A 16,116-nucleotide genomic window follows, 5' to 3' on the forward strand; every position below is an offset into this window, starting at 1 on the left:
ATGGTATGAACTTTTTGTAAAAGCCTAGATCATCTCATTGGATGTTAGACAAAGAAATAGGAAATGCCAAAAGTTACCCGAGTCTGCTATCAAATGATAATAGAATTGCTGTCATGAGCGCACAACACGCCATGATGCATAGTGCATGAGCTGTGGCGCTCTGCTCTATTTTTAGCAACTTGAGATTTTTAACTATTTTTAACTCCTTTTACTCCTCTGAGGTATCTCATACTTCCATAACATAATTTTACTCTGACTGAAGGTTTAATGAATGGGTTTGACTCATTTTATATTATAAAAACTTGAGGTCTCATTATTTCAAATTACAAACTTGATAATCTCTTGTGGGTTAATTCATTGATTATCATGAATTATAGTTTTAATTGTGTTTAGTAAGGAAGGATTTTTTTTCATCAAGCAAGGATCAAAATTTGCTTAGGCCTCCTTGTGCCATCCGTTGCTGTCGACGCACTATTCGCCGCAGTGGATATGCAAAAATTTTATTAAATCAGAAGCTTGCATACGTTGGAAAGAAAGGGAAAGAAAGAGGAAAATGAGAAGGGCAATGGAGGAAGAGAATTTCTCTACTAGGTTTCACATTTGGACTAATTTGAAGGAATTTTAAGCTAGCAATACATTTGGGTAAGCTTCCTATTCATCTTACCTCTTCTCTATGTGAAATTATAGTAAGTTTAGGTATAGCAGAGTGTTGATTTCATCTCCCATTGTGTTATACTTGTACCCATAGTATTCTTTGGGTCTATGGGATGTTAATTTAAACTTTTAAATCCAGGTTTGATAATTTTATATTGATTTAAAAATTTGAGCTAGGGTTTAAATGAATCCTAGGCTTAAATTTAAGTTTTGGGAGCAATATGGTTGGAAGTATTATCTAGATTTAAGGATACTAGATAAAGATAATAAAATGTGTTGGAAGTGTTGGTTATGATAAAGAATAAATTTGGGTAGTGTGGGTACCCTAATTTAAGCAAAAAAGGTGTTTATTAAAGTTGTAAATTAATTATTAGTATTCAATTTTGTAGATTAAATATTGATCAGACAATTTTAGAGCTAGCAAAAACTAAGGAAGTTAGTAATTGCCATGGTGACTCTTTCTATGACAAAAGGCTTAAGATAATCTAATAATCTAATCATTTTATTTGTGTGGTTGGATGGTTGTGAGTGTTTAAAAATATATTTTATTGCTTCAAATTAGTGATATTTAATATGAAAGTTAATTTGTGATTTGGAAATCCATGTGAAATAGAATGTATGTATGTATGTTTAAAAGATAGTTCTTATGTCAAAATCTATATGTATACTCATAACTATACTTGTGAAGTCAAGCATGAATTGATATGCTATTGTTTTAGAAATAATTATCATGTAAATAAGATTGTGTTTGATTGGATCATATGAGTATGATCATTGTGAGAGAGTGAGAGTTCACCTTAGGGTTGTAGTGTTGTTTGGAAATCCATATAATGCTTACTAGTATCTTGGAGGCCTTAATGCTCAATTTCATTGTTTGGAAGTCTTAATATTATCTTGGTAATAGATTGGGCATACGACACCTTGGATATTCAAGTAAGGGGGAATATGTGATTTGAAAATGAGTGAAGGTGCCTTTAGTCAAGCTACCTCTCATAATTGAAGAGCTTATGCTAGTCCAGTCATATAGACTTGGTCTTATTGAATTATTAGCCCACAGATTCAATAAGAAAAAATAAGAAGGATATAAGGTGGAGTGTTGATCATGCATTGTTTTGGATAAAATTGTTTTACCTACCACTTAACATGCTTACATACTATTTTAGCATGCTTGTAGATAGATTAAATTATTTAGTTAATGAGACATTGTTCTCACCCTATAGTTACATTTTATAAGTGAAAGCTCTGATGGGGCAAAGAAAAGGAGGACATTATAAAGAATTTGAAGTGCTATCGATTGCATAGCTCTCTTTTTTTAGCTTTTCATGTAAGTATTGTATTTGTGTATATATATATATATATATATTCATGTCAACTTAGGACTTGCATGAGATTTACAATGTTATTTTGATGTATTTCAAACTAAATTGCTATAAATTGTGATGGGGATGTTTGTGAAAAACTGAAATACTAGTACAAATGTCATTGTTATAGTAATGATGTCATTATGTTTGGTCATGGAGTGGTTGTTTTGAATTATGTATTTACCTTATTAATTAATGCTAAATCAAGAGTTTGATGGCCAATTTGTTCTTAAGATATATATGTATGAATATTACTATTCTATTAAGTATATTAAGGTCTGTATGTGTTGGTTTAAGTGGTCTCTAGGCTATTGACAATTGGGTTGTAGTTTTTTGATACCTTTGGGCATGTTCTGAAATAGAAAAGTGACTTTATGTACCTAGGTATCCAATTTATAAATTGTAATGTGTTTGATTGTGAAACTAATGCTGATAGTTAGGTGGCTTGATTAGTTATATGTGGATACTTGAATTGCTTAAATTGGACGTCGGATGGCAAAATGACGCACTTTAAAAGTTGATTTTTAAGTGCTGTCATAACAATAGAGGTATGCTGCGATATAGAACATGTGCGTCACAATGAGAGGCTTCCCCCTCTATGCCATTTGTCGCTACAGTGATACCTAAGTCATGACAGATGGAGCAGATTGGACACATGTCCAATTTTCCCCTATTTGATGTATGTTTGTGGTGATTTCTTTTGCCATTATTATGTACCTTATTTGTTTATGCTTTAAACTTATGTTTGAAGTTAAACACTTTTAAAAAAAAGGTTTTATCGAGATCCCCATTTTTAACTACTTTGAATTTATTCATTATCTATTGTGATAACCTAGTATAAGGATTTACTTAATCTTGATCATCATAATTGTGTTGTGTTGTGTGTTTTGATAATATCAAGAAAAATATTACACCTCTGATATAGGTAACATGGAGAATTTAATTATTTATTAACAAAATAAACCTAATCTCTTGTGGTTGAAGACCCCTAGCTAAAACTACCTAGTCTTGAATCAAGACTCTAAGCTGTGGAAACCCAAGACTGCTTACAATGGTAAAGTTAGTCATCTTCCTTTCCCTTATTTCACTCTTAGAAGCTACAATTTTTGGAATTTCTAAGAGCCAAATTTATGTTGATAATTTGGATAATGGGACTCGAGGAAGTGATTTTTTTATTAGCTCACTAGTAAATTTTAATTGCTCCCGTATGAATAAAGTTTATGTTCTTGTATATTTTCATTCAAGTGTGTTTTTTTGTTGTTGACGATGTTGTCTCTGCATTTCCTAAGCAATTAAATAGATAAGGGCTTTAAATCAATGATTTAAAAACCATACCACACCGAATAGTTGGATCGTCGACCAACGCTGTTAACAGCTTGATTTGGACTAAAAAACTATTTTTATGATTAAGTCAGATTGAATCAGAGTTGAGCAGCTATTAAGTCAAAAAACAGAGTTAAATCAAGAATCGGAGCAATTTTTAAAAAAATAGATGGTTTTAAACTTAATATTAAAAAAAGCTTAAAAATATTAAAAATTTTAAAAATTTAAAAATTAGATCTTATTAAAAGCCAACTTTATTTTTAGATAATCTACATGTATAAAATATGATTTAAGACCATTTTTTATAAAGATGTTGACAGTTCTATGTGCAAATGCAGATACTTTTGAATCTATTCATATTTAGTTTAACTAAGATCCATCTGTATTTGATAAGTTATAAAATTATAATTTATAATATTATTAATTTACGATCATGTTATGTCATTTTATTAATATATTATAAATTTTTTTCTTATATTTATTATATATATACATTTAATATTATTTTTATTTAATTATTACATCAGCGGTCTAATCGTTGATCTAATCGATTAGATGATAAAAACTAAAAATCGTTAATTTTTTTGGTTCAACATCCAATCCGACTTTTAAAATATTGCTTTAAATATAATGAATTGAGGTATTGAAGTAAAAACCATGAGAAGGGAAGGATGATTCCTCTTGAAGAGCTTTCTCTTTTGTAAAGGTTGGTGGGTTCTTTGGGAGATAGTAAGATAGATAGTGGAGAGAATTGGACAATAAACAATTATAGTATGAGGAATTTACAACTTTTTTTACCATCATAACAGTACTAAGAATAAAATCAAGTGAAGCTGTGCACACAAACAACTCCAATATGAAAATTAGCCATTTTAATATGAGAAATAAATAACTTCAGTAGGGAGAATTGGCAACTCTTTTTACCATGATAACATCACTAAGAATTAAATCAAGTGAAATGCACACAAACAACTCCTATAAGAACAAAACTACTTCAGTAAGGGAAACTTCAATATGAGGAATTTGCAAGTGTCTTTTAAGCATGTTATTATCATGATAAAAAGAGTTATAAATTCCCCATACTGAAGTTGTTCATTTTCATATATGAAGTTATTCTTATAAGAGTTGTTTGTGCCATTACTAAATCTTGATTTTATTCCAAGTGTTATTATCATGGTAAAAAAAATTGTAAATTCCCCATACTAAAGTTGTTCATTTTCACATATGAAGTTGCTCATTACCTTACATGAGTTGTTTATGCTATTATTGAATCTTGATTTTATTTCAAGTGTTGTAATCATGATAAAATAAGTTATTCATGCTCGTATTAAAGTTGTTAATTTTCCTACATGAAGTTGTTCATTAACCTATAAGAGTTGTTTGTGTGCATATGTTCACTTTATTTTATTTAGTGATCTTATCATGGTAAAATGAATTATTCATTGCCCATATTGTTAATTTTCTTATAGAAGTTGTTCATTTCCCTACAATAATTGTTTATGCCCCTACCAACACTTATCAATATTTAGAGTTCATTTTTTCCCATTGAATATAGTTGCAAATAATCCATAAACAAGTTATTCATAAACGAGTTATACACAGAAAAGTAACGTTGTAAACATGAAAAAAGTTATGCAACATTGACATTGTTAATATTGCAACAGAAGTCATTAATACTCAGCTCTTCTTGGACTTGTTACTTTCAAGGAGTTACAACATTGCATCACGTTCAAAGTTGTTCTCCCTCTTCTTCTAAACATTGTGGCACACATTGCAAGGGAGGAGGACAGTTTACTATCACCAAATTGAGAGGACTCAATGAACTTCTCTCTATAAATCTTAACAATTCCAGTATGTTGTGTTGACAAGTATAAAAGGAAAATTAACAACTCAGTGTATGTCAACTAACAAGTTTGTTAATATGATTAAACTATACATCACCCTTGCCTTACAAAGATTGGAGAAAATGCTTTAGCAGAGATATGCTTATGTAGAGAGGGTCGAGATAGTATACAAAACTTTCTGTAATTATAAAAAGGATAAAACATTTATTGATTATTAACAAACCAGTGGAAGTGTAGTGTTCCTTCCAAACTCATCTCCATTGTCAACCATGTCTCAAATAGCATCTAGAAAAACCTTCCAGAATTCACCAACAAATTCTAAATCCTTTCGCCTATTGTTCTAAAAAATTCTAAACCCCAAGGTTTTGGATTTGGTTTGTTCTTTTTGCTGCAACACCATAGGTCTTCAAATTCAAGCCCGGATTCATTCAACGCTCTCTATTTCTTGATGTTTGCTTCAAAATGCTAGCGATTTATGGAGCTCGCTTGACTGCCTTCTAAAAGGAAAGAGAAAAGAGAGAAGGTTTTATTTTTTAATTTTAAAAAAATTAATTTTATCATGCCCTTCAACATTTTAATTTCACTTTACTACCCTTGAATTGAAGTGAGGTGTTAAGAGTTTAAAGGCCTCTCTATTTAATTAAGAGTGGTTAAAGGGTCTAGACTGAAATTTTTCCATAAAAGTATTTAGAATATCTATTAATTTAATTAAATTTTTGTATCATCATTATTTTCGTTTTTATTTCCCCTTTTCTCGATTTGTGAGAGGTACAACTGCAAAGAAATGAAGCAGGAGCTGTTCCTGAAAAGGTGTTGCTGGGTGATATGGAAATGAAGATGCAAAGGAGATATCTATGGACGCTTTTCACTCGTGTCTCCAACAGCTGACTGAAAATTCTGTATCTCAAAATCGTGAAGATGGTAGCTGGCAGCCTCCACAAATTGATCGCTTGATGGTCACGCCGCATGCCATGGAGTCATCACTTGGGATTTATTTGGGTATAAGGTTTCAAATTCAGCTTGGGATTTATTATACCTTCCAGGCTTCCACTCAGCTAGTTGAAATCACCCATAAACTGAACCTGTTTACAAGGATTGGGACTGCTGGGCGAAGGGGAAAAAAATGATGCCCGGGATTAACGAGACCTTGAAAGTCGAAAACTTTGTCCAACCTCCCATGCACGTGATATAAAGATGCTATCATGCTTATAGTTCAACATTCTACACAAAACTTGAGTATTATCATTTGTCTCTATAAACCTCTTTCGTCCACCGGATGTTCAGTCTCCGGATTTACGCCTACTTGTCTCGCTTTTACGATTTCTATTTCCTCAGTGTCGGAGAGTTCCAAGAGAATCTTTCGCCTGAGAATTACCGGAGTTATTATCTCTGCTCGTGGTCTTGGAGCCCGTGGATCTGGTTGGCCACCATGGATGTTAAAACATGGATATTTCAATAACCAAATTAGCTTTCAATAATCATTTTTTTAGTTCAGCTTCTCCATACCTTCCAGTTATCACAAGTGGTCGAACAGCTAATGTGCAACACACAAAATCTCATATGGCTTCTTTACCTTTTAATATTTGACATACACGCATGTACACCACCAGGTCAGCATATTAAAGCCCCAGGGGGGTAAACCGAGCTGGAAATGACATCTCGCATCGAATGTGACCACTAAGAAAATAATCAAAGACAAACATCTGATTTAACAAAAGATAATATTGATAATCACTAGTCATCCTATTAAGAACATATTAGAAACTGCACAGCTACCTAAGCTACGGCGATCTTCATAGCACGAAATAGGTATTATCTTCAACACCCTGTTGTACGACAAAACAGCAATCATCAGCCATCACCGGAATGAATTGACTGGAAAAATTCCACAAATACATTAACTACGGGTAATCTTTTCTTGATCAAGTTATTACATTCACCAAGTCAAGAAGATAAGGAAGCACTTCAGTCATCTTTCTATAATCAGTCGTTTTGGCCATACCTTCAAGTAGTTGATGGCAGAAAAACCCTTATGAGCTCTTTCGCGGTAACCTTTTTCCTACAGGTAGGGCATTTACCCTGTGCATTTATCGCAGCCTTAATGCAACTCTTGCAAAAAATATGACCACACCTTGTCGACATTTCTTCCGCCAAAGGACCCATACAGATTGGGCAGTTGAAAACAGGCTCCTTCGGAGGTTCAGGAGACTTCCTAACATTTTCTTTCTGCAAATTGAATATTCAATTCAGCGCTTTGAACTCCAGCGCACATCCAGAATCAGCTATGAATAATTTCCTTATTTGCTCGAGCTAATGGCATGGTTCCAAGGACTAAGAATTTACATTTCATTCTATTGGGTTAAAACGCAGATCCCCTGCTGCTACGGCAGCATGATGCCAATGATAATGATGGTTTTTCAAGCAATTTAAGGGAAAAGATTATGAAAATAGCACATAATTATGAAAACTGTGTGTGTGAGGGAAATCAACATTAATTTTAAAGGGAAAACATAATTATTGGACCCTATAATTTTATCAGATTTTGCTTTTAATTCTCGTAACTTTTTTTCCATATTTTCAGTCCTTACAAGGACCGAAACCATAGAGACTTGAGAAATGAAGTCATTCAAACTTGCTGAAACTATAAAAACTGAGAACACTTAAAAAAAAAAAAAAAACCTTCAAAGACTAGAAGTAAACAACAACAACAACAACAAGCCTTTATCCCACTAGGTGGGGTCGGCTACATGGATTGCAAGACGCCATTGTGCTCTATCATTTATCAAACTTTTAGAAATATTATTAATTAAGAGATCACGTTCAACAACTTCCAAGAGTGTTCTCTTAGGCCTTCCTCTACCTCTCTTAATCGGACTCAAACTTATATGTTCCACTCTTCTCACTGGTGCCTCCCTTGGTCTTCTTTGTACATGCCCAAACCATCTCAACCGATTTTCTACCATTTTTTCCTCAATAGGTGCCACCCTCACTTTTTCACGTATGTGCTCATTTCGAATTTTATCTTTACGTGTATGTCCGCACATCCATCGTAACATTCTCATCTCTGCTACTCCAACTTTATGCTCTTGCTGTCCCGTTAGAGCCCAGCATTCACTACTATATAACATTGCGGGTCTGATAGCAGTACGATAAAACTTTCCTTTAAGTTTATTAGGCACCTTACGGTCACAAATAACTCCTTTAGCTTTTCTCCAATTAAACCACCCAGCTTGAATTCTATGTGAAATATCTCCACTGATTTCGCCATCATTTTGAATAATGGCTCCCAAATATCTAAACTTTTCCACTTGAGGTATAATTTGATCTCCCAATTTCACTTCCAAATTATTTTCGAATAGTCCTTTACCAAATTTACAATATAAATATTCTGTCTTACTTCTACTCAGACGAAAACCTTTCGACTCCAATGTCCTCCTCCATAACTCAAGTTTGCAATTAACCTCTTCTCTTGTCTCTGCTATAAGAACTATATCATCCGCGAAGAGCATACATTTCGGGATTTCCTCTTGAATATGTTCCGTCAAAACATTTAAAATCAAGTTGAACAAATAAGGACTCAGAGATGATCCCTGATGTAGTCCAATCTTTATAGGAAAATCCTTTGTTTGACCACTAGGCGTTCTTATACTAGTTTTTACCCCCTCATACATATCTTGTATGGTTTTAATATAAGCAATCCGTACTCCCTTTTTTTCCAACGCTTTCCAAAGCACTTCTCTTGGTATACGGTCATAAGCTTTTTCCAAATCAATAAAAACCATGTGTAGATCTTTATCTTTACAACGATACTTTTCCATTAATCCCCTTAGTAGATAAATCGCCTCTGTAGTTGATCTACCTGGCATAAAACCAAATTGATTCTCAGAAATACTTGTCTCTAATCTCAACCTGTGCTCAATTACTTTCTCCCACAATTTCATTGTGTGGCTCATGAGTTTAATCCCTCTATAGTTAGTACAATTCTGAATATCTCCTTTATTTTTATAAATAGGAATTAATGTACTTCTCCTCCACTCATCAGGCATTTTCTTGGACCGTAAAATCACATTAAATAACTTAGTTAACCATCTCACCCCTTCTTCACCTAAACATTTCCATGCTTCAATAGATATACAATCAGGTCGTTGGCTCTACCATTTGCCATTTTCTTAAGAGCTTCCTTTACCTCCTTATCACGTATTTTTCGATAGAATGACAAATTTTGTTCTCCTTCACCAGTTACTAAATCCTCCAAGTTACTAGATGAATCCTCTCCATCATTGAAAAGTTTAGAAAAATAAGTCTCCCATCTATTTTTAATTTCATCATCTGTAACTAAAATTCTTCCCTCTTCATCCTTAATACACCTTACCTGTTCTAGATCTCTTGATTTTCTTTCCCTACTCTTGGCAATCTTATAAATATTTTGCTCTCCTTCCTTAGTCTCAAGGTTCTTATAAAATTCTTCAAAAGCTTTAGAACGAGCTTCACCCACAGCTCTCTTAGTTTCCTTCTTAGCCATACGGTACCTCTCCCAATTTTCCTCATTGTTACACAAATGTATGGCTTTAAAACAGTTCTTCTTATACTTGATTTTGTCCTGTACACTATTATTCCACCACCAAGACTCCTTATCTCTCGGACCAAAACCTTTCGATTCTCCCAAAACTACTTTTGCAACCTCCCGTATCTTTTTAGCCATATCCTCCCATATGATGTTAGCACTTCCCTGAGAATCCCAAATTCCTTTATCCAAAAGATTTCGCTTGAAAATATCTTGCTTCTCACCTTTTAATTGCCACCACCTAATCCTTGGTGTTACTACTTGTCGACGTTTTTGGATTTTACTCATAATACACACATCAAGCACTAGGACCCTATGTTGTGTCGTTACAGCATCTCCGAGGATCACCTTACAATTTTTACAAAGTTTTCTATCTGTGTTCCTAACCAAAAGAAAATCAATCTGCGACCTTGAGGCTCCACTTTTGTAAGTGAGATGCTCATCTCTCTTCTTGAAACAAGTGTTGGCAATCTTAAAATCATACGCCAATGAGAAATCAAGAAGAGTTTGTCCTTCATTGTTTAGCTCTCCAAAACCAAAACCACCATGCACCCTCGCATACTGACCAGCTTCCCTCCCGACATGCCCATTAAAGTCTCCTCCAATAAAAATCTTTTCACTCTGTGGTATGTGTCGAATCAACCCCTCCAGATCCTCCCAAAATAATTCCTTAAGACTGGCTTCTGTCCCGACTTGCGGCGCATAAGCGCTAACAATATTAACAGTCTCACGTCCAATTATCATTTTTAAAGAAATAATTCTGTCTCCAATTCTGCTAACTTCTACAACGTTCTTCTTCCACTCCTTATCTATAATGATGCCTACTCCATTGCGTGCACTTACTTTTCCTGTATACCAAAGTTTGAAACCTTGAATATCCTTAGCTTCTTCTCCACGCCATTTTGTTTCTTGCAAGCAAAGGATATTGATTTTCCTTTGAATCATAACCCCTACAACCTCTACAGATTTACAATTTAATGTCCCAACATTCCAAGTACCAAATCTAATTTTGCTCTTATGGACTAACTTCTTTAGCCGCGTGCGTCCAGAATGACGCGGTAAAACCCAATAAAACCCAATAAAAATATAAAGACCGATGATTATGTTTTCCCAATTTTAAAAGGATGAAGAAATTCCAGTGATATTGATATAATGATCTTGTAACAACTAGCAACAGTGATATAAACAAGCACCATTCATAGTTAATACCACCTTACTGCAATCAACAATCTCAAACTGCCTTGTTAGCATTAGTTCCATTTGATAACACTTGATAACTTTCACTTGCAAACAACCCGCCAAAGGATTATAATATACATAAAATGGTTTGTTTTAAAAAAATGGTACAGCTTGGTCCCAACACAGGCAAATAACGGGATACAGGTCACAGCAATGACCATTAAAACTCTGATGTGGCAAATTCAACAATAAATAACTGAATGCTGAGAAAGCAAAAAGATACAGGTAATAACACAGACTAATCAAACAACAACAACAACAACAACAACAAGCCACATAAAGCCACATAATCAAATGATATACATCAGACAGCTAGCTCCTTTTACAGATCAAAGAAACAAGAAACATAGCAACCAAGGAAATGTAAAATGTAGCAGGAGAATTTATTACCATAGAACCGCTACTGCCTTCCAAGTTTATATAAAGATCACAGTTAATAATTGTTTGGCTTGGAGAACCTCTTCTGCGTTTGTTGCGATTATTATTAGTTACCCTAGTCCGATCTTCTGCAATAATCATTAATTAGATGCAGATGCTAGCAACTATCAACAAAGATAAAAGACACATAGCTAACTTTACATTAGACAAGTGAAAAGAACTCAAACGAAGCACCTATCAATTAGAAAATTTGAACAAATTATTTACAACAGTTGACACATTTTAATAGCTATGCAAGTAGTATATTTAGACTCTTCATAGACTCACAATATGAGTGTTAGTTATAAAAAGTTCTGAAAGAATGGTCCAACAATGAAAACAACAAACATAAGGATCATTTAAATGGATCAGGTCTACTGCAAACCAGTCCCAGCTGATCACTTCATCCACCAAGTTAATAACGAGCAATACGTCTAGAAAATTAATATGAAAATATAATACAATAGTAGAGCAGAAGGAATAAGATTATGTCTGAAGAAAGCAAACAAACCAAACCAAACCTATAAATGTGGAAAAATAAATGAAGACAACTTGTTTGTAGCGAGATGCACATTAAGTGAGATGATCATACCACGTACAAAAAAGTGCAATCTTAGATGGAACAATGCAAATGAGATAGATCAGATTAAGTACATGAAACTTCCCCAAATTTAAAAGTCAATGTAGGTGCATCATAATCTGCATAGAAAAATACTTTTGAATCCATTCTGCATATTCAGTGACTTTGACCCAAAAAACTACTGTAATCATTTAACTAGTGCAGGCAGCTCCAATCTTCATTCCAAAAGTTTTAGGCATTCCAAAAGTTTTAGTCTTTTGGTAAATTAGCAAGAATTTTGCATAATTTGCAAATATCCCTACAACCTTGATCTTATATGAAAGTTTAATGGATGGACTATGAGATAAAGTTTATGTGGTTATCCTAGCTGACCTAAAATCTACTGTAATTATCAAATAACTCTACAAATTTTGATCTTATTCAACAGCACAATGGATAGATTATGAGAAGATTCTAATCTTTATGTGGTTATTCTACCTGACAATCGTTATCTTCTTTACAATAATGCCACATTTATCGCAAGGAAAACAGAAGAAAAACACTAAGAAAGCTACTAATAGGAGATGAGTGATATGTGATATTTGTACGAGATGGAAATATTCAAACTCATCAAACAGCCAGCATCCAAACAAAATTAGAAAAGAAAAGGGCAATTGGAAAAGGATTTTAGCAAATATCAAAATTCAAAACAAAGAAAGAAACTAAATATTTCATGATGCTTCTAAACTAGGCAAGAAGATGGCAGAAGGGGAAAATGGTACCTAAATCCACATCAACTATAGCCCTGCTGCGATTTCTCCTTGAATTGTTTTTAGCCTAAAACCAAAGAGAAATGAACAGGTAAGCTAAGTCCCCAAAAATCATCTTTAATTAAGACTGAAAGTACGGAAGCAATGAAGTGCATGAAAGGGATCAGGTATACCTCAGCAAAAGCCCGGGGAGTAGATTCAACAACATCATCATCAATGGCCTCAACATCAATCATTGCAGGTTGTGCTTGTGCAACCTGCAGTTGAAGGCCAGCTTGAGGCTCCAGCTGAGCTGAAGGTCCCTCCAGCTCCCGACTTTCAACAGGTGGATCCCGGTTAAGATCCAAGTCCAGAGCTGTCTTCCTCCGCCGGTAACTTCTGACAGCAGCACCCCTGAGCGCTCGAGTACTCATTATATACAAGACTTCCTTATCCAAGTTCAAACCTAAAAGAAAACCCCAAAGACATAAGACAATAATAATACCGCACACAATGGTGAGTTGATAACAGTTAGTTGGTCAATACTTCTATAAAGAGGAAGAATTTTCTAAACAGAAGATTAGTACAAAACGAAAAAAAAGCAAGAATTTCAAGCAGATAATAAAAACAAACGATAGCATCAGCATTTAAAACGTGTACAAAAGCACACAGTAATTCAGTAAAACAAATTACCACTCTTCTCATTGGTTTTCATTCTCTGGACCAACAAAGCCAACAGTTCTGCACGAACAAACTTTTCTAATGACCAAGGATTATAGAAAAAACTTTTATCTTAGTAAACACTAAAAAAGCTTGTGTGGGCTCAGACCTATCCTCAAGCTGAGATCGAACCTTAAAAGTTACATTGGCAATTTGAAAGCCAATTGGGCCATCATTCTTATTCTGCCTCTATTCTTAGATTCAAAGTTTAACTAGCCTCCAAGCATTTGCTATTGATTAATTCCAATACCTGAAAAGAGTCCCAGTATTTTCTTATGATAACCATTACCTGCTTCGAAATCATAAGATAAGGCAAGCCCACATTTCGACCCAAGAGTATATATGATAACCATAAAAAGAGGGGGACAACTTTAAATAGCGATTCACATCAACAAAATATAAGATAATCAAAATCTACAGAATCTATCACCGAGAGGGTGGAGAGCTCACAAACAGGCACACAGCAGAATCTAGCCACGTGAGACGGTGAAGAGATTGTGCCCAGAAGGACAGGGAGACGAGTCTGGAGTCTGACAGCGCACGAAGATAGAGGATAGGGGGGAATCAGATCTTTGGTGTTTAGGGCTCGGAGCCAGGAAGGCCAAGGAAGAGGGTGAAGAGCAAAGAAGACAATGAGATTGAGGAGACTGTCGTGGACTCTGCACTCCCGCTGCACGGCTACACGCGTAACAAGACAGGTGTCCACGACGGGAAGCCTGTGTGAGATTCAGATTCATCACGCGCTACTATAGATGGAAGGCCGGCATCGACACAGCCTTAGGTCTGGTTTTTTAAAAAATAGCTTGTTTTTAAAGCCTGATCTCTATTTAATAGAGCCCTCAGGCTTATATTATTTAAAAAAAATACAAAAAATTAATAAAATAAATAAATATAAATCTAAATATAGAATATTAATCAAATCTTAAAATGAAAATAAAATTTTTTAATTCAGATTAACCTGATCAAATTCGATATATATATATATATGTATATATAAAGTTGAATATAACAAAATATAGCATTAATTAAACCAAGAAATAAGCCTTATACACTAATCGTGTTTAAAAAATTAGTAAAAAGTCTGTTAACATCATGTTAAAATAAATGGCAAAACAATCAACATAAATTATTTTGACAGCACAATACCTAAATTGATTCATTTTTAGTTTCACATATTTTTTTCTAGTTTCAGAAAAAATGGTAGCTTTGAAGAAGATGAAAAAAAAGAAAGAAAGAAGAAAAAATGGAAGCAAAAGATGAAGAATGAAAGGTGAGGGAAGAAAATAATGATTACTCACAATAGATTTGAACCCATCTTTCTCTTTTGAGTTCCAATGATGCAAGTTAAAGGTACCTCGGCACTGTGACAAAGGCGAGATCAAGACAGAGGCCAAGATAGAGGAGAGAGAGGGAGAAGTTGAGATCGTGAGGGAGAGGTTGAGAGGGAGAGCAAATTGCAAGACTATGTGAAAGAGAATCGTGATCAAGCACCCACAAAGTCACCTGAAGTTGAGAATTAGAGATTGCTAGACGAGAGGTGAGAGACAATGTGTCCTCTGTCGAGATCAAGAGACAAGAGGGAGGAGAGGCCAAGAGGGAGAGTAGATATGCAGAGTTGAAGAGTGTGCAGCATTGGCATAAGTATACTTAAGGTTTTCTTTTAAGTGCCAAGCCAAGTGATGCATTTAGAACCGGGGGGGGAAAAAGAAGAGAAATACGACTTGAATGGCGATCCAAGATTGAGTCCTTTTTTTAAAGCCTAATCACGAAGTTTAGTTTTCCAAAAACACTCTAATTTTTTAATTTCAAACTCCTATTTAAATAAGGTCTATAAATCAAACCTTATTCCCAACTCTATTATCAAGTAGAGTTCCTTTGAACTTTCCTTTTTTCCTTTCAACTATTTACAAAAATAAATAAACAAGGCTGCCTCCAACAATATTATCTACTCCTTATCATTTTTTTTTTCCAAAAGAATAAGAAATGAATTAAGAGTATAGTAAGAAAAATAATTATAAAAACTACTAATGTCTTATTTTTTGACAAAACTTCTGAAAAATGCAATATATTGTGTGGTCAATGAAAGAGTACTTCCCTTCCCCTTTATGACGTTGTTTTGCGGGGGCACGTCTCATTATATATAATATCAATAGACAATTAACAATATTTTTCAATTCTACTCCTAGAGTCATTGATGTTAGAATTTTTTTTGACACATGCTTAGTCACGTAAAAATTCAACCAAAAAATAAAATATAATGTAAGAGAGTATTAGATAATTGTAACATAAAAAGTCACATTAATTAAAAAAATAACATTTTTTATTTTTTACGCATGCATTGTGATAATAATTTCAGGAAAACCTTGGATGTTTTCCCAGCTAAAAGAAATCTGGGGTCAAAAAAAAAAAAAAAACATTCGGATTGCGCATCTGGTCTTAAAGCAGACTTTCGATACAATTGACTCACCCCGTGTGGGGAATAGAGGATATTGAAGTGTAGGCTTGTTAAGATGAGCATGTTCAGAACCGGGGACAGAAGAGTTGGAGCACGTTGATGCTGCATGATCAGGGATACATTGATTTTGGGGGGGGGGGGGGGGGGGTAGTCGCGGGGCGTTGGGGAGCAGCCAAAAGAGATCTAGAAGCGGTTTGATTATGCATTAAATCGAACCTCCACTGGAGTCAC

At 34.4% G+C, this 16,116-nt stretch overlaps 1 protein-coding gene across 12 annotated transcripts; it reads right to left on the minus strand.

Annotated features, from left to right (window-relative positions):
• Positions 1–6,344: 6,344 nt before the first annotated feature.
• LOC129311096 (uncharacterized) lies at positions 6,345–14,205 on the minus strand. 12 transcript variants are annotated; one of them, XR_008593231.1, is made up of 8 exons: positions 13,906–14,205; positions 12,905–13,176; positions 12,744–12,798; positions 11,376–11,491; positions 7,185–7,408; positions 6,959–7,008; positions 6,756–6,859; positions 6,345–6,598 (listed from the first exon to the last, which is right to left on the minus strand). XR_008593231.1 is itself a non-coding variant. In XM_054953091.1 (8 exons), the coding sequence occupies exons 3-7, from the start codon at positions 13,423–13,425 to the stop codon at positions 7,187–7,189; spliced, it is 687 nt and encodes a 228-aa protein (XP_054809066.1). In that variant the 5' UTR covers positions 13,426–13,451; positions 13,563–13,680; positions 13,881–14,049; the 3' UTR covers positions 6,723–7,008; positions 7,185–7,186. The 12 variants fall into 12 exon arrangements, 9 of the variants coding, with proteins under 9 accessions (XP_054809066.1, XP_054809064.1, XP_054809067.1 ...); XR_008593230.1 differs by having other exon boundaries at positions 6,689–6,859; XR_008593232.1 differs by having other exon boundaries at positions 6,689–6,859; positions 6,959–7,057.
• Positions 14,206–16,116: the final 1,911 nt, after the last annotated feature.

Source organism: Prosopis cineraria, unplaced genomic scaffold (genome assembly GCF_029017545.1).
Source record: "Prosopis cineraria cultivar Desert tree isolate PC_DT_omini unplaced genomic scaffold, ASM2901754v1 PC5, whole genome shotgun sequence".
NCBI lineage: Eukaryota > Viridiplantae > Streptophyta > Magnoliopsida > Fabales > Fabaceae > Prosopis > Prosopis cineraria.